At 39.3% G+C, this 20,157-nt stretch overlaps 1 protein-coding gene across 7 annotated transcripts in view; it reads left to right on the top strand.

Moving 5' to 3' along the window:
- The first annotated feature begins 9,961 nt into the window (after positions 1-9,961).
- tox2 (TOX high mobility group box family member 2) overlaps positions 9,962-20,157 on the top strand; it is a 99,604-nt gene continuing 89,408 nt past the window's right edge. For 2 of the 7 annotated variants that reach the window (XM_048254427.1, XM_048254426.1), the window contains exon 1: positions 9,962-10,607. In XM_048254427.1, the coding sequence (XP_048110384.1) occupies positions 10,506-10,607 (102 nt within the window). In that variant the 5' untranslated portion in view covers positions 9,962-10,505. The remainder of the gene's footprint in view (positions 10,608-20,157) is intronic. The other 5 variants (XM_048254429.1, XM_048254428.1, XM_048254432.1 and 2 more) reach the window with 3 other exon arrangements.

Genomic DNA, 20,157 nt, shown 5'->3' with positions numbered 1-20,157 from the left:
TGTACTTCTGATAAAAAGCCATGTTACTCTTAAAGTATTAATGGATCCATGAAAGGCTCAAATACATACAGTGCACCCCTTCCTTTTGGAATTTATAAGCAGCAACACATTTTGGTTGAAAATAACACTTCCTAACTCTCCCCTCAATTCACTTATCCACTCTTATCCCTCTGCATTCTCTCCAATTTCTCCTTTTTGAGCTGAGGTGCACGTGAAAAAAGACTGCTGAGTGTTTCTAATGTGTTTTTTTGTGTTTTAAGTGCAGAACTGTTTGGTGGTTGTGTCTTATTTTTCACTTTTCTTCAGCTTCCTGTGAGTCACTCGTAAGGGAGGAAATGCTTTACAGCTGTACTGTATTTTTTTAATGTGAAAACATCTTAATGCATGGCCCGAACAAAGGCAGGAATCTGGTACAATGTTTTTGCTTCACTTGTAAATTCCTGTACACCTACTTAATTTGCTCGGCAATTCAATGGTGGAAGCACAGTTAAAGGGGTTACATAACCTTTGCTTATTTAAGTGTGTCATGAGCTGAAAGTGGCTTATGTAACTTTACTAGATGGTGAAAATGTGTAGGTCTCTTTCATTTATCTATAATGTGAGATTCACATTGACGTGCTAAAACATCTCAGTTAAAAGAGAACAACTAGATTCTTGATTAACAAAAAAGATGAAAGAAAGTTATTTAAAAAGTTCTGTAGAGATCGACTCACTCTCTAATAGATTATAAGATTGGCTGGATTCTTTATAAAGATCCTATGCCATTTAAGGTCTATCAGACATAATATATGATGAGGATATCTGTCAGTACATACAGAAGGAAACAAGATTTCTTAGAAGTTTTGTGTCATATTTTTCCTGCTTTTAGAGTTTGCAAGATCATCAAACTAGGCGCTTTCTGACCAATGTTCCATTTTCACCAAAGCACTGAGATATGAGATACTGTCAAGATAAACCTGTCATTCTATATACAGTATAGCTGGATGAGCTGTTGGAACATTGTCAGACCATTACATAACCCAAATAGCATGCCTTGAAAATCCAAAAGGGGTTCTCCTTTTTTTCATTGTGTCCTGAGAGAGAGAGAGAGAGAGAGAGAGAGAGAGAGACTATGTCTGTCAGTGTCAAATTCATGAAATGTTTTTTCCACTCTTTGAATAGCGACTGCATGTTATTGTCCCAACGTCATGTCCTCACAAGCAAACATTCTTTACGGTTCCCTGCTACACATTCTACTTTGTTTTCTACTCTTCTGGGTATGTAAGTGTAATTCAACAGAGCAGGAAAGCAGACACAACTTTGCTCTCTGATTGTATTGCTATTTTACACATACAAATACGTTTGTTGTTGTATCCTACAGTAGTGTCCAAGGAGCTGAAAGGAAATACATGCAGTAAATAAAACAATTAGTGACTTATCAAAACCCCAAAATGCCAAACAACAATGCAAAACACATACTAAAGAGGCACGCCAGTACTAATAATATACCCTTTGAAGTGACAAGAAAAAAGAATATGGTTGTGCATTGTTCACAGCTACTGTTTTGGAAATGCCTCTGCCGTACAGTCAAGGTTATACAGTATGAGAACAGCACCACAGAGACACAGTGTTTCCTTCCCCTAGCATAGTAATGATAGGGCCAATCAGTCTGAGTGACTCCAAATTCCCATGATCCTTCACTGAGCTCTACATTTAGATTATTAGTTTTAGTGAGGTGTCTAGCGACAGGCTGACTCGGAGGTACTATCTGATAAGTGCTGTGCCACTGTTGCTTTATGTCCTTTATGTACATCGGTTACATGCACACACACACACACACACACACACACACACAGAAGCATTACGCACACAAGGACACAGGAGGTATTACAGGCATCTGTGTCTTCATTAGCTAAACTGGTATGCGAGAAGGGAAAGAGGAAGATGGGCAGTGTATCTGTCAACATGGTCGGCTGTGTGCATCTTATAGCTGAAACTGGTTTGGTGAACATACAGTATGCATGTCATGGCATGTTATCTCAAGGTTGTTTTATTTTCTATACCTGGTATTCTTCAATATATGACTCACTAGCATATTTGCTCTCATACTATATGCTTTAATATAGTTGATATATTTAAATTAGACTTCTAAGATAAGAGTATCGGGAAAGATATGTTTGTCATTTTTTTCCCCTCTGATATTTTCAGGGTAGAATGTGATTAAATTCCTTGTTTTTTGGAAGCTTTAAATTCAATTTACCGGCAATCCAATCTGAAATATCTGTGTTTAATTTGATTTATTGCAGGCAACTCCCATCTATTTTCACTGTAAATGAATTACAAATATCACAATTCTTATTTTTCAAGGACCTCAACATAGATTTTTGGAATGGATTCAGGCATGTCATCTCCAAAGAAAACTTCATGAAATGAGTTTTTGGTCCTCTCAACAGATTGGGTATGATACCTTGATATATGTACTGAAGGATTTAAAACAAAACATCACAGGATGCTTACTAAGAGGGGATGTTTTTGGAGATATCAAACCCATGGGTTGTGCTAACAGTCATATTCTTACAGTAGTGAAAGTGACATGAAAACATGTCTCATCAAAATACGCCATGAAAGAGGAAATACCTGTACAAAATGGGTCATGTATACAGTTCATCCATCCACAAACACAATAGTGGATGTAGTCACAGGTTTTGGTGTTATAGAGCATATAGAGTTTCTAACATGCAGATTGCCTCAACAGTGCTCAACACAGACTGATAAAGGGTTTAACAGAAAGAGGGGAAAAAGCTTGGTGACCTAGTTTCACTTTCCAGTGATAAGCTTTTTAAATAATCAAGATGAAGCCATGAAACAGATCGGCACCCTGAGGCACTGGCAATTATAAGTTATCAAACTAATCAGACAATTGAATTTATCAAGTCTACAGTCTTATAACTGAGAAGCATTCTGACCGAAACAGGACCAGCTCAACAGCAAGGGCAAGTGAGATGGTCACTCTCACACATTGAGGCCTGAGATGCAATAATAGTTATGTATAGGCTAGTACACACTGGCATTGTATCACCCACTTTTTCTCGGTCATTTTCTGTTTCTTTTGATATATCTGGCTGTTGCTTTGCAGTGAATGTATGTGTAGACCACCCCCCCCCACTCTCTTTTTTTCGTTCTCCTGGCTGACCTTTAGCATCTAATACGCCATGTTTGCTAAAGGTCACCATTGTTGTGGTTTCTCTGTGCAGATTCTGATGCACAATTGAAAATGCCTATAGAGAAGCACTGTGATGTATAAATATTTCTGCTGCTGTCAAAAACACAGAAAGGGCAAGTAATCATGATGAGATTTAGTATCTTGTATTAATGTGCTGTCTTATTTATTTCCTCATAGGTGTGCCCGACACCATTTTCACATTCCACCAACGACTGCTGTGTTCCAAAACTAAAGTTTAGAGAAAGGGTGCTGAAATGCCACAGCAATGCATACATATCTGAAAGGCTAGAGCGTTGAAATATTTGTGCTCAAAATCCAGTCTCACTTTAAGTGGTGTTCCAAGTATACAGAGTAAGTGAGTCACTTGATGAAATGCTCATTGTAAAGGGGCCAGGATTGTCCACTGCTGCTCCTTATGTTCCAAGTTTGGTTCAGAGAATTGCACATTTGAAAAGGTAGATTTCCTCTAGGGAACGTATGCATATCATGGCAAGTTATCTCAAGGTTGTTTTATTTTCTATACCTACCATTTCTCAATATATGACCCACCAGCATATTTGCTCTCATGCTATATGCTTTAATATATTTGATATATTTAAATTAGACTTCTATATAAGTATCGGGACAGATTTGTTTGTTATTTGTATGTTTATGTTGGTATGTTTAACTATGTTTATTGTGGGCTGGAAGCATGATATGGGATTACAATTAGCCTAGTCACACAGCTAATGGGTATCAATCCAAATGATACTGTAGGAGATTAGAGATTACAGATTACTGTAGACTCAAACCCAGTGTTACTCTCAGGTCCACAAGTCTAAACAGAGACTGTCAGTAATTCAAATGTATCAAATCTATTGAGGGCATTAGCAACGACATCTTTATTTATTTATTTTTTCAGAATTCCCCTTTATTTCATCTTCACAAGATCTAATAAAATGACTCCGTGGCATCTCCTCAACCTCGTTGACAGCATCCATGTTGCTGTAGTCTGATTTCAAAACCAAGCACCTCCCTTTTCATTGTCAACCCATTCCACACAGCTTCCTGATTGGCAGGCCAAACAATTTGGTATAACAAGGCCTTGTCTTTTGAGGATTTCTAGATTATTATTCAAACAAAAATGACCTTATTGTTTAGTTGTTCTAGGCTACATTCTGCTAATGTGAATCATGATCCATAAACATTAATTAGTCTAAATTAAGTCTAGGTGGATATAGACGTTCCACTCTAAGTTCTATATTTGAGTTAGACTTTTTATTTTACCAGTTCAGGTTTATCCTTCACTAGAAGCTGAAATGAATCTAGACCTGAACGCATAACAAATAGAGTGAAACCACATACAAAAGGACGGCAGGGATGTGTCAAGCTATTTCAGTATCATGAGATAGCCAACAAACATACACACAAGCGACAGATACACTCATAATCATGTGAGTGTTAAGAAAATATAATGATATTGAATAAGAATAGGAAACTGTCATTTAAACGTATGCTATAATTTATATTGTAGGAAACGTGGCAAATGGGTGGCACATGTATTTCTCATTTATACTTGTATAGATCACATAATGGAATTATATTTATATATAATGATGTCATAAAGCCACAACCATGCATGTCACGAATGCTGATATAACTGGTAGAACATTTGTTTTGCCTACGTACACCACAAGTTATGCCAGTAATAAGAATGTTCCATAGTTGACTGTGTTTGTAACCACATAAGCATGTTCCGTAGTTGACTGTTCTTGTAACCATAACCCAGAAACTGACACACTATGTGAGCGAGGTGTGCTGTATCAGGGATAAGAGTGCATTTTAAGTGATGTGTAATGGTAATTTGATTACTTCACTTTGACTTCAGTCCTTTCATTATTGCTAACTTGAGCTAGCATGGCCACTTTGTTCAGTGAAGATCACAATCCCAGCCAGGTTGATCTTATCTGGTTTGGCGAGGACTCAATACTATCACTAGTCAATGTTGTTTATTAGGTAGAAGCGAAGTGGACAACAAACAGACTTTTATCTTTCGGAAAGTAGATTTTTGTTTTGATATTGAGTTGATAACGTGTCATCATGTTGTTGATATAGCTACATAATTAGCAATATAAATATAATAGTAAAGGAGCAAAAATAGATTTCTTCTAGAAAACTAACATTGCCATTTGATTATCAGCCTATTGTCAAGTTGTATGTGTGTGTTACAATATCATTCTTTCAAGTTCTCTCTCTATGATTTAATACTTTACTTTCGAATGCCACTGGATCGTTAAAATCTTTTGTGTGTTAAGGAATTGATTTGATTAATCATACGGTGATATTTGTGATTTTAAAAAGATTACAACTGAATTTCAATGTTTCAAATGAATTTATGTTTTAAAAATGCACACAATCAATGGCAATACCGATGGCTTATAGGTGGCTGTAACATGTTGGACATGTTGCAACGTGGACATGTTGCAACACAGTTCAGTTGTGCCACATACAGTGGTGGACATTCACTCTTTATTTTACCTTCACATCTACTGCTGCCATCCTACTCCCATAAAAAACACATAGAATTCAAGCTGGATATTGAAAAGCATGCAGTTCAAATCACATCCATCCCCAACAAGAGTGGAAACATTAATCAATTAGGTTGGCCCTTTTAAGATATGAGAGAGTTGTGAAGTCAGGCAGCTTGCAAATGAAAATGCTGCAGTCTTCTGAATCCAGTCAAAGGCCATCTCTCTTTCTCTCTCCCTCTCTCTCTCTCCCCTCAATCTCTTATTCTACCTCCTTTTCCTCAATCATTCTATCCACCCACCCCCCCTCTTTTCATTGCATCTGTGCAACACAGGAAGATGAAACAGGGATCACTGGTTGTGTGATGCCTATATGCAGCAGGCAGAGAGCAGCACGGACGTATGAGGTTGGAGCAAAAAAAAAAAAAAAAAATCTTTCCCAACAGGGCTTTCAATTTTCAGAGCCCTAAAACGCCCAGCGTTTTCTAGAGTTGACAGTGCCGTTTTTTTTTTCAGCTCGAGCTGTGGAGATGAAAGTGAAATGTAAAATGGCAGAACGCCTGATGATAACCAAACTGCTGATCTAAGTCATTTCACTGGCTCAGAGTCAATTCTTTTGTTGAGGGAAAATTCTACACTTCAGCAAGTGAAGTGCACTCATTTGATTTTAAATGTCACACTTATTACACGTAAGCAAGCTTGGCTGCATTTATTATTCATAATCTAAATAGCTAGCATCTCAGTTTGTAGACTTGATTGAGAGTGTGGTGTGCAGACAAAGTAATCAACCTGCTCAGTCCACTTCATAACACATACAGAAGGGTATGGCGCAACATTTATGATGGATTCTGTATTCACAGTAGAAAATGTATACAGGTTTTAACATGACACAATCCAAACAACCAACCAACCAACCAGAGAGCAAGAAGCAGAAGTATGCACCCGTAGGCACACACCACCATGACAGAGGCAATGTTAAAGAGCCCCAAAATGATGCAAATGGCTCTGTATCACTCTTCAGCTTAAGCACAATGCACACAATTGTTTTCATAGGCATCGGGAAAGCACTGAATAATGCACATTTTGCATGTTTTTTTGTTTTGTTTTGTTTTGTTTTTTTAAATACACAACATGATCCGACACAAGGCCTTGTAGTTTAAGATATTCACTGAACCCAAGAATTGTTTACATTCTCTACGTAGCCTTTCTGGTGGTGTCGAGCACATGTTCAGAATCTGCTCTGCGAATGTTGGGCTTCCTGAATGGTACAGCTCTTTCAATCAACATTTTTCAGCAGGAAACAGACAAAGCTCTCTTATGACTAAGGGTCAGTAGAGGTTCTGGAGTGAGCTCAATACATTCCAATACTGACACGCTTACATGTATTTCTACACTTTTACTACTAGACTACTGTTTTTCAGCAGACTGTTTAAATCAAAAAGGGACACTTGAAAATGACCCTTTCTTCACAAGACCAAATTGCCAAGTTTCCCTCAATAAGAATATGAATATAATTAGTTCTCTGGCTGACTCCCAGCCCGTATACTACAACAGAGGAGCTGTAATCCCAACTATTAATCAGCCTGCCTAGATCCATTTCAAAATGTTAGCTTCAGCTCTCCACCCACACACAAACAGCACACACACACAGCACCTCAGAGATTAGGTGTTGAAGAAGGAGAGTAAGACCAGTCCGGAGTAAGAGAAGGACAGAGAGGAAAGAAGAAAAAAAGACAGGTCTCTGCAAGACTTACAGTGACCCTCTTCTTTACCTTCATTGGTTCCAGCTGCATGCTGGCTTGTGAGATGACAGAGGGAGAGAGACAGAGAGAGGGAGAGAGAGACAAGAGACAGAGAGAGAGAGTGGGAGAGGGAGTTTCAATTTATATCAAGGGTTTCTACACATCATCTGTGTTATCTGCCATACTTTTCCAAACACGTTTTATTAAATGTGTTTCAGAAAACATTGTGACTTAAATAAGAACACTGGCGTAACCTTGGCTACTAACATAAAAACAAGACCTCTTTGTTCATACAAAGCCAGCAAACTTAAATGCCGACTGCTTTCTCACATGCTGTAGTAGTCAGTGATGAAGTCTCAACTTGACAGGTTCACTTCCAATAGCCCTGGAGTGCTCTACTGTCCTGATTATCCTGACAGGACATAATACTTGTGTAATCTCCTTTTATTTTTGTGTATGTTGGAAAAATACTTGGCTTATAATTGCAACGTTAAGCCTAAGCCTTACATAGCTTTTCGAGTCATGCTAAAATATTTATGCTCAATATAAAGGTGTTCCGTTATCTAGGTCTATCTTTAAAAACACATAACATGTGTCTCTAAAATACCAAGCAGATAGGATTTAAACAATGATTGTTATGTTATTTTTTATTACTGGGAAGTCTTTTAAGGTTATAATTTGACATCCATTGTTTTTTACAGAGACCACGGAACTGGGACTGCATTTGTTCTACTAAATGCTCAAGTGGTAAGTAATTAAGGTTGAATGAAGTTGTAATTAGTTTCTATTCGTTGTTGGGTAGTGGTCCATTGATTGCTCGTAAATACAAACTAATCTTTAGAATTCACACAGACAGTTCACACAGTTCCCCCCACCCCTCATTTTTTTCCTTTTTTTTTGTTTAACACTGAAGGATGCTGGGATGGGAGGCACTACACATTCCATTCCCATGATGCTATAGCATCTCTGTGCCTGTTAACCCCCTGTGCACACACATCCATCCCCATCACATATGGAAGTGTGCACAGAAATACCCACCTGCAACACACACACACACACACACTGAGACATGGGTTCTGTAAGCTGTTGCTGAATCTGCTCTGTAGGCCCGCTGAGTGCTCCATCTGTGACTTTTATTAAACAAGTCCTCACCCAAGGCCAAGGCTCAGGCTCAGCCTAACAACAAGAGCCCACGCAGACTGCCATGCAGCCTCACACACACAGGGTAATGAGCTGACTGACACACCAGCAGTCCTGCGGAGAATACAAGGGTCCTACTGCGATGACAATGACAACTCACTCACACACAGGGAGAGAGGGAGAGGCATGGAAACATGCTTGCACATGCGCACCTCAGACTTGTCGACATGTGCACATAAAGACACATTGTTAGCATGCATGCATACACACAAACATGATCTCGCTCTCTTGCTCTATCACACACACACACACACACACACACACACACACACAACATACACACACACACACACACACACAACAAACACACACACACACACATACACACAAACAAAACAGTTGGCTTGCCAATTTCCTTTTTGAAGAATTCAGCTCTAAAGAACTGCAGCGATTTGAATGCTGAATGCTGCTTTTTCATTTTGCATTGCCCACCCCCTCTCTTCTGCAGCTCATGGTTGGCCCGCACTGACAGTGTGTGATTGCTATTGTCTCCCTGGCAGAGATGGTTTAAATTAGTAGTCAATTCTGGGCAACATGACCCTCTGAGGGTAATGACAGCAGTGTGTATGCACTGTGACACAGTCCAAACGTGCGTTCTGATGCAGTCTATCCCTCCCAGTGCCTTGTGTGAAGTGCTTTTAGTGTGAAGTGTGAAGTGTATTCATTTCCTCTAATGTGAAATTATGTATCTCTTTAGTGCTCTACCAGTGCCAAAGAAAAATAATTACAGTTTATTGTATGTCACTATTATTTTCCTCTTCTTTGGTGATAGTATGCGTGATATCCCAGAGTAGGCCTATCCAGGACGCTTCAGGGCTATTTTTGTGGAGACTGGGATGCAAATGTTTTAGAGGTATCCATTTCTTTCCACCATAAAGATAAAAGCTACATCTTGTATAGCCATGGGGAATTATTTGCCTTCTTTTGGCCCTTTGTCAACCCTCTGTCAGCTCATTCCACTGAGCTCCAGTTGATATCATACCTAAACAATATACCTATGAAGGTCAAGCATATTGAAACGCTGCTGACAATAATAAAAAAGAAAAAAACTAGACCCTGAGAGTGAAATTCACTCTGTGGGTAAACATACTTTTTCATTTACACCATTTTGACTAACACCTGAACCCAACCTTTATATTAGATGTGCACCGAGATCTGTTCTGCCCATTTGAGCTTCAGGAACTCGACCTCAGCATTGGTGGGGCGATTGTCAATCCAACTTGAGAGCCTCTCCTCCTCCCCCATCTCCCTCCTGACTCCATAACTGTTCCCTTTCCCATCGGCAGAGGTCGCTTGGCATCTGGTATGAAGGGAACAACGCGAACTCCAAATCGAAATGAACGCATGGGTACACACTCCCACATGACAAAGCAGATAGGGAAAGCCATTGAGTGCGCTACGGGAAAATAGACAAACACTAACGCTAACTTAAACAACAGTTTTACGCGGAGCCATAACAGACAGATTATATTCTCTGTCGATGCTTAAGAGTTTGACTCGTAACAGTTTTCCGGCAAACTAGAAGCAAAACCTGATATTTTTCAAAGTGAACTTGCATGCTTTACCTCGTTAAGTTAATATATAGTAAAAAAATTGACCGGGCATCACTGCTGGTTCGAGCTTGGTGCTGATATAAAGACTGCGAACGGATGTGAGGAAGGAGTGCTTGGAAGAGACTCAACCCCCTTTTTCTTTCAATTCCTCTGTTTCTTTTTGTTTGGTTTAACAATAGAGCGGGAGAGAGAGACAGCGAGAGCGAGAGAGAGTGTGAGAGAGAGAGAGATAGAGAGAGAGAGAGAGAGGACTCACAGACGCTGAACCTGTTTTCATGCCGTCAGTCTTGCGGACTCTGAGATGGACGTGAGATTTTATCCTACACCTCCTTCAAGCGTTGGCTCATGTACATTACCTACTGACTCCAGTCTCAGCTCTTTGGACTATTACCACTGCAACAAGGTAATAACTCATTTAGTATGCATTAATGTTTTCTTAAGTTATTGTTGGAGCGCAGTCAGTACTGAACGCTACAGCTAGGCGTTTACATGCATCGTATCCTAAACGCCTGGGCTAAACATTGTAATCCAACTGTATTGTTACTTTTAGTTCTCTGTATTGAAGTATTTGCCAGGCTCCCGCTTGAAATCTTTTTGTTATGTAGCTTCTCTTGTCGAGTAGGCTAGAACATTACCTACTTGGCGTATGATGAAAATACCCCAAAGTAAGTTGCCGCTCTCCAAAATTCGGGATGGGTAGCCTACATGTCGACTTGCTCTCTAGCTACTCTTGGATAGTTGGTACCACCCCTGAGCCTAAAACTAGTGCCCAAATCCCACGTCGTACCTGTGTGAAAATATCGGTAGATGTAGCTTTCCTGACGAGAAGATGGAGCGCCCTTTGCCATCAATTCTGCGAATGTATGAGCGGGATTCAAATACTGACGTAATACTTCGGTTTTTGGATACATTTTCTGTCAACGCTGGAAATACAAATCCACGCTTGGTTTTTGTATGTATATTTCGTTTTGATACATTTACAGAGGGTGAGCGCTCTGAAGCGCTTCTTTCGTGTTATTTAGGTTACGATGTAGCTGTTCTCAGTGACACTCTCCACGTGTTAACTTCACAAACTAGTAGGCTAATTAATTGGCTGTTACTTTGTCATAAGCTGAAGATCACTGTAATATTAAACTATTGGGTTAATTGTGTAGCCATTTCGTTTGCCAGTTCTATATTTGTGATGCTTGTGGTGTCGCGCAGGTACGCATTTACATACCTTATGCTACTGATACAAATGTATAGCCTTCACAAATAGCCTATAGAAGTGATGAGTAGGACCAAGCATTGCCATGAAGAAATAGAATAGCATGCTACTATTCCAAACCTAATAAAACCCTGCGATGAATCTATTCTAAGTTATCTCACTGCAGTCTCGGGCTATTGAACTTGAAATGACTAGTATTCCGTAAGCTGCCGCCGGGAGATCTGTGCAACAGACATGATGCATTAAAATGAATTTCAAGTGTATTAAATGAAAACAGATATATGTGCTTTAAATGAACATTGCCGCGGGCATAATAGCTTCGCAGAGGCGCACACAGTTGCATGAGCTTTTGCCACTGACTTCAATATGTTATGAACTTCATTCCTCACTTTAAAAGCCGTAAACTGACATAGTGCTGTAATTCTATGTGCGGTCTCTTTTCTAGACCATCTAATTTTCCCATTTTGCCATCAGAAGGCCTAATGTGTGTTTATATGTTCACGTATCAAATTCCCCATTCACTATGTCTGGATTTACATGAGTTCACAGAAGAAATTTGAACCCCGACTGTTTGGGAGATTTTAATACCATAGGGATAAATAGTAAAGGGTATCTGCACCTGTCGCTAGAGCAGTTTGCATACAGAGGGGGTTAGACAAACTGAACGTACAACATTTTCGCTAACATGAAGCTGTTGAGAACAACCATAGGACATGTCAGTCAGCCTATATGCTGATGCGTCAAAGTCGCGCATTTCGTATATGCTCTATGCAGTATAAATTCTTACTTTGCGCATTCTTCAGAGGTTAAACATTGTACCTAATGTTTGTGGAACATTTCTTACATACTTTGACAAGTTTATCATTCAGTATTTTCTCAGTGTAGAATTCCTCAAACTCCAGAGCTCAGCCTTTAGATTTTTTTCTTACAACACATTTTAATAGGCAAGGACTAAAATATGCCAAAGCAAAATTAATAGCACAGTTTGTAGTCCTACTGCTTGCTAAATCAGACAGTAGAAATGCTTTGAAATAACATTCTAAGGTATTTCCAATTTGCATGTGATATTCTCTGGGGACCAATCAACTGTGGCAATTAATGAGTTTCACGCTACATTGATTAATGTCTTCCAGTCCTTCAGTTCCTATTTTTATCAGATAGGCCTATATATATGCCTGAATTGCAGTTTGATCGTGTGCTATTTCCAGTGTTGTCTTGTTCTCTCATCAAGTATTTAAGAGCTAAACTAAAGCTCCCACTGGATGTACTGATTTCTGATTCCTTCACTGCACATGGGAAAGATAAATGTTAGATGGAAGGAGTGTAAAAAGGAAACAGTAATAGCAGCATTTTCATATGCTCATTTCATGTAAGGTAAATTATCTCTATGAATTGGTGGAACTTAATAGAATGCCGTGAAGGGCCCTACAGGCTTTCTAGGCCTTTGGGATTATGGATATTAGAACATTTAAAACATCTATAAACATTTAGAATTCTCAGTAGAGTTTACCTTCACCTCTGGTACTGAAAACCTCACATCTGTACAAACTTCTGAACATGTTGAATTTTACTATGTTGTCTTAATGTTTACACACCTTGCAATATAAAGATTACAAAATAAACAATTTTGTTATTTAATAATAAGGAACTTGATTTTTCAAACATTATAAGTCTTGGTTGCATTTCAAGTTGTTGTTCATGAACCATCCTCTATATTTAGTTGAATGCATTAGATACTAATTGAGTTCAGCTAGTGCTACAACAGATTGAGTATATAGTATAGCCTATATGTAAATGCTAAGCATAACCAACTAAGGAATGACAAATAGCATGAAATAGTCTGATGTAGTCTAATGTAGGTTAAAATATAAAATGATACCATATGCTAGTTGATTCAATGCAACAGATATATAAAAAAAAGTCTGAGGAGAAATAGTTGTGGGAGATTCATTTGTAAGTGCTGCAAAAAGACAAGCAAGATCATCATTCACGTTTCTTATTCACTGTTAAACAAGTATGAGTGTGGTTAAGACATGTGTGAATGTGTTTATGTCTAGCATTATTTTAATCATTTGCAACATTCATGTACAGTACCATGAGATGGACCGGATGTAGTCATGGAAAGTAGGCCATCCATAATGAGCTGTCTGAGCTAACTCGCTAACATGCTAGCATCTACATTCCCGGCAGTTTAGAAAAAAGTTTAGGTAAAAGTGGTGACTCTGAGAAGCATGTACTACACAGGAAGTGTCTTACAGCTAGTTAGCTTCTGAAGATTCCAATCAGTTGGGTACTGCAACTCTTGTTTGTTTCTGTTCTGAACCCCAACGGTACGCAACAGTCATTGTTCCACATGAAGATTACATGACCTATCCACCCCTATAGACCTGTGGCGCTTAGAATGAATTAATGCACAGTTTCCATGGCAACACAATGTATTCCGCCGAGTATGGCGCCCATTTAGGATTGTGTATGTCAGGATGTATCTCCATTGAAGGGATTTCTCAGGCAGTGGTGTACTCTGAGAGTACCTTTTTAGTTTCCTTTCAACTGTAAGAGTGAAATGTTAGTTATAATCAAGCACACTGCTAGAATGAGGCCCTGTAAAAGGTTTACGATGTTAGACCATAAAACCCATGGTAGATAAAACTCTTCAGTTTCACTCTCCTTCATATGATAATAGCAGCGAGCTGGAGTTGCAATTGACTTATGAGTCATGTAGACTTTTAGCAGAGATTTTTCCCTAATCTCTCTTTATTTCTGTCTCTCTCTCTTTCTTTATCTCTCTCTCTCTCTCTTTCTTTATCTCTCTCTCTCGCTTTCCCTCTGTCGTTCTCCCAATCTCCCTCCTTTCAATCTCTTTCTTTTCCTCTGATGAGTGGGCGTATTGTTTGTTCAGCATACGCTCTATGCCTGCCTTTACTAAAGGCCACTTCTTCATAAATGCATGTTTCATCAAGAGACTGTTTGTTGAATGTATTATGACTTATGTGTCGCCCGAGGCTACTTCACTTTGTTTAAAAAATGGTTTGGTCAGATAGTTGGATAGGTTTCTACTTTTGCCCTCCTGTGTGCTGTCATTACAGAGTGTATCAGCATGCATTACCGTGACTATCCAGAATGTACAGCTGACAAATATTCCTATCCACACTATGTTCAAATAATAATAATATCTATCTATCTAATGACAAATGCAAAGTAGGGTATGTTGAAGTTCACTTTTCATGCATCACTGAAATTAGAGCAACACCCGCAGTGTGACCTCAATTATTCCACACGTAACTTAATCACATTGTTGACCAAACTAATGTATATGTAAGACCACACTGTATCCTTGCATTGTTCATAGACATATTGCAACGGATGTTAGTACCATGTTGCCTGTTTTAGGCTCCAAGTAAATACTTAGACTAAGTCAAATCAGTCTAAGTGTAGGTGGCATACTACCAGATGTCAGGGGCTTTTTTCTTTGAATAATTTCTTATAACAGCCCTGATTCATTTGTGGATGTTTATAAGATCTGTCAAGACTGCTCGTCATATCGAGCCTCTAATGTAAAATTCAGACCTGTCTCTTTTAGGTCTTAGACTGGGCTTTAAATGAACTAAAAATAACCCCAAGGCCTTGCAATTACTGGAAATGGGCCGTAGCACAGCACATCTCACTGTGCAAATGTCTTTTTACTTTTAAAAAAAGATCAATACGCCACACTATGGTCCTGCAGTTTTTTTTGTTTTACGTATAAGGATTCATTCATTTACATTACAATTCAGCTGATCTGTTGCATATTTATTTAACTCCTTGTTTAATCAGCAGGAGTCCCATCTATAAATCTTAATCTTTTTCCATCTCATTCTCGCTTTCTTCATGTCCGCGCATGTGTGTGTGCCTGTGTGTGTGTGTGTGTGTGTGTGTGTGTGTCTGTGATGTATTTGAACTGGTAATACACCCTGAGGCAAAATCTATGGAGCAAGTGATTCGATGGGAATAAGCCTCAGGTGTACAATTGTAAGTCTGATTTAACAGTAACATCATGAACAGTCCCACCGCCTACAGACACACACACACACACACACACACACACACACACACCTACACACACACACACCAGGAATAGAGAACCCTATATACAGATTTTAATCTGTTGTCCTATTTACGGATCCTATATAATCATAACCCGAACATCAGGAGGGTTTCGTCTTTTGCTGTTAGTTCTTTGTAGTCCAGTAGGCAGTTTCCATCCATGCTCGTGTGTTCACCCCCTTGTTTCATTGCATTTCATTGTACAATTTATTTTTTTCCCCTCCCCCGTGCACACCATGGTCCTAATAGAGATATGAAATGAATTGTAAGCCCAGCAGTCCTGACTGTGTTGGGAGCACAGAGAAGTTAATTAAGTGGAAATAACCAGTCTTAGGTTGACAGAGTGCACTTGGATTCCTCTTCGGCCATTCATTTATTTTGCTGACTGGGGAATCCACCCAGGCAGTGCTATTCTCACTGGGAAAAGTGTTAACCCATGCATATCATAAAGCAAGGAATGCATCACACAGAAAGGGGGGGCAGAGGGGAGGACAAAAGTTATATGCATTTTGCTATTTGCTAGTTTTTCCAAGTCGCCAACTGGATTTTAAGATGGTTAGGTAAACATGTTTTTTAAAAATGTATTAAAATGTTATTGCGATCGCAAAATGCTGCTTGCCATCTTAGATAGATATGGTATATATGTCCAATTGTCAGGCCAGTGCTGCCAGCTCTATGCATTTATCATTGGTGCCTACTAAAGCTTCCCCTACACTACAGATCAATTATGATTACTGCTCTGCATAACCTCTGAGTATATAGGTCATGGAGGACTTTAAATACACTGAGTGTATTCACCAGTCTAATCTTCTCTTGCTAGCATTTGAAAACCAATTCTAATACTTGTGGTCAGTGCCATATAGAATTTAATAGGTACAAAGCCTTTGCCAAAGTACATACGGTTTACCAACTGAGAATGTGGCCAGAAATGTTTTCTAGTGACTGAGATTCTTTTATCTGAGTATCTTCCACAACCAGAGACCTTTGCAAGTTTGAATGAGCTGACTGTCTTTAGATGTTATCTTGGCTCACATGGTCTGAAACATCCTGAACGCAGTGTTCGGATGAAGAAATGTATTAAGTAAAAACAACACATTTTTGGTAGGTCCACGGTCAGCTCCAGTGATTGATGCTATATTTGGTCATAAGTGGAAACATGTTTTGCTTTCTCCCTTACCTCCAATATGGTTTCACTGTGATTTCTTGAATTTCCCCTGGGGATCAATAAAGTATCTATCTATCTATATATCTATCTATCTCTATCTATCTATCTATTGCAATATATATATATATATATATATATATATATATATATATATATATATATATATATATATATATTTTGCATATAGATAGATAGAGATAGATAGATATATATATATATTTATTGATATATATATATACTACTGTATATTCTTTTAATAATTTATTCTGTGACATAGTACATTCTGATCATTCTGATTGAAAGAGGTAAGGCATTTTAATGCATTTTAACACTTTTTTTTAACAACAACACAGAAAAAATAAAAACAAACAAAACAAAAAATTAACAAAAATCATGGGCACACTAATCCGGCGATTTGGATCTTTTTTGAAATTCCAAATTGGTTGTGGAGGGAGCGATTCCTAGCTGTCTGCTAATTGGGCTTGGCGTGGAGAGCACCAGAGTTGCAGTGAGTGGGCTGATCCTTTGAATGGCTCCTGGCATGATGAAGAAGGCTGATTCAGTAACGCTCGCAGTAAATAATAATGATGGTCGTCCTGTGGGAGATGGTTTAGACTTCATTAGAACCTGCTGGAGAGAAAGGGGGAGAGAGAGAGAGCAAGTAGAGGAAAGAGAGAGAGAGAGAAAAAAGGTTCTCTTTGTTGGATGCAGCCAAGGCCTACTGTGTAGTGATCCCTGTGTCTAATAATGTTTGCTAATAGGTTTTAGGTGTTAAAATGTTGAGGCACTTTAATAGATGTTTAGCACCTGTCTCCAGTGAGGGCCTTCCTCTTAATGAAATTTTGGGGTGTCTGTGTAGCTGGAAAATCGCTCGACTGGTAACATCATTTATTACCTGTTTATTGCATAAAATCAGAAAGACATTTGGCAAGCGAATGCAAACAATGCTTTGGATCACGGTATTTCTTGAAATAAGGTACTAAAACCTGCTACCCCCTCCATGTTACTCCCGAAAGAGAGGGAGAAAGAGAAAGAACATACTTTTAACAACGAGGAGACCTTGAAAACGTTCCGAAGCCCCAGTTCAGTTTTCTGTCAGCGTTGCGCTCTTTGATCTGGATTAGTTTGCATTTGATGTGGGTCCTTTCCCCCTCTACTAGTTGTGCCACAGACATGGTGTGTCACAGTGCCCCTCAGGAAGCGGCAGGTTTTGCAGTAGCACTCCCTCTTTCCGTACATGTAAGTGCCATTACTGCTCCTCATTATATGATATATATATATATATATATACGTGTGTGTGTGTGTGTGTGTGTGTGTGTGTGTGTACAGTATGTATAAGGGAGTGTGTTGTGTGTGGGTGAGGGGGGTGGTGGCCAACTTGCTTTTTTTCCCTCTGGAGTCTGCATTATTTTTCAGTCGTCTGTAATGTCAATCAGCAATGTGGAAAACCAAAATGAGCCCTGCCACCAGATGTGCTCTTGCCCAGACCGTCACTTGAAAGACAGACGTTTATTGTTTTAGTGCACTTTGTGTGGTTTAAAACCCAAAACTGCATGAAATGCTGATGGATGGCTCTCACTAAAGAAGTCAAAATAGGAATAAAAATGCTAGGTCTGTCGGGATTTAACAGTTTCCTTACTCAACCTTTTGCCAACACAAAGTGCAGCAAATTCATAGGAACAGATGCACACACAGAATCCTCTAATTAACATGGTATGGCAAGCAAGCACCTTCGAAAAAAAGAGAGAACAAAGTCTGTCATTGGTGAAAGCAATATCATTCTGCATACTGTTACAAAATGGCCTCTTGTTTAACACTGAAAGGAGCAAACGCTCTTTTCTTCTTGCATTTCTCTACTGGGACTTATTTCTGGCTTGAGAAATTGTAGAGAAATGAAGAGATAGCAAAATGGGGTTCACACCTTTGCAAAATGGCTTCTCGTGCATTAGCAATTTTCCTTTTGACATTAAAGCGGATGGCATATCATCCGCAGTGCACGTTTTTTCTTTTTTTCATTTGTGTTTGTGTTGGGTGGTTCTTCTTTCTCTTCACTGAAAGGTGTTTTCTTGTCCTCCCTACTTTCTAATAGGGTGTATGTGGTGCACTGTGCACATGGTGCATGTTCTAGAGCTTTGAGGGTGGAATCAGAACATCTTGAATGTGTTAAACACATTGACCTCTCCGCTCAGATAGTATCGTTTATACAAACCAACAGGATGTTATTGAAATTCAACAGTACAAGTGGATGTGAGTCACTAGCTCTGTTTTCTTCCGTCACCTCAAATGCGGTTATTGATCAAGACAACGGCGATGACTTTGTACCATGCACCACTTTTCAACATTTTTGGTTTTATTATTTTTATGTAAATCAGCCATAGCGGAATCGAAGGAAATTGAATGCCATTTCCCTCGCAGTTTAGCATTTTATCGTCTCTTTATTAAGTGCAAGTGGTTGGAGTCTTCTGTGTGCACATCACCCTCACTCTGATTTCAGAACAGTATGTAATAATAAAAACAAAAATTCTGTCGAACATTTCTGCCTTGAAAGTAGATGACCTGGTATTTAAGCATAAATAGCAAAATGCATATGCCAAGGCATTTGTGTGTGTGGGTGTGTGTGTGCATGTGTGTGTACTGAAGGTGAAAGGTCATGTTGCCCCATTGTTTTAATGTGTAGTAGCTCTACATGGTGGCATTGTTTCAAAGCCCGGGTATAAAATAACCTCTGTGATGGCTTGCCACGGACAGGAAGTGAATGTAGAGGGGAGGAAGGGAAGAATAAAAAAAAAGCGAACAATTTCATGGAGGTTTGACAGGTCCTAATGTGGAAAGTCTGACACGGTAAGGGGTGGCGCTGATAGTGCATCTGTGCTGATTATCGACTTATTTAACCTGGAGCCGCTGAAAGTAGTTATTAGCTTGGCGATAAAAAAAAAAAAAAAAAAAAAAACACAGCGAAATTGATGAGACACTTAAAGGAGGGAAAACTTTGCAAGATCATCACTGCTACTCGCCTTCAGCCCTCTCAACGTTCCCCCATGTTGTTCGTTGACACAGTGACATCGGATCCCAATGCTAGTCAGTCCTCCTGTTCAAAAGGGCCTTTCAATTCGCCCAAAGCACTGGTTTATTTAATTCACCTCTAATGCTGACTTTCTCCTGGAAGTGAAATGGTAGCACATGCCTGCTTTTTCCTCTCAGCGCAGGGCACTCCGACGTTCCCATATCACGGTGGCATTTCTTGGAAGTGGAGATGGATCCAGATTCCATAGGATCAATGTGTGGAGAAGGGATAAATAAACAGTGTGTGAGAGGGAGAAGTCTGAACAGGGGGGAAGAATGCAGCTGTGGGCTGTATTAGGAGAGTGTGTTCTGGGCTGGGCAAACACCAGCAGTTGTCTTAGCTTCCTATGGCATGTCCTGTGCAAACACACCGAGAGATGGCTGGCTCTCGGCCGAGCTGAGGCATAGCCCCAGGGCCTCGAGAACGAACTGCCT

The sequence above is a fragment of the Alosa alosa genome, chromosome 10 (genome assembly GCF_017589495.1).
Source record: "Alosa alosa isolate M-15738 ecotype Scorff River chromosome 10, AALO_Geno_1.1, whole genome shotgun sequence".
In the NCBI taxonomy this organism is placed as follows: domain Eukaryota; kingdom Metazoa; phylum Chordata; class Actinopteri; order Clupeiformes; family Clupeidae; genus Alosa; species Alosa alosa.
This window is presented reverse-complemented; position numbering and strand designations above follow the sequence as displayed.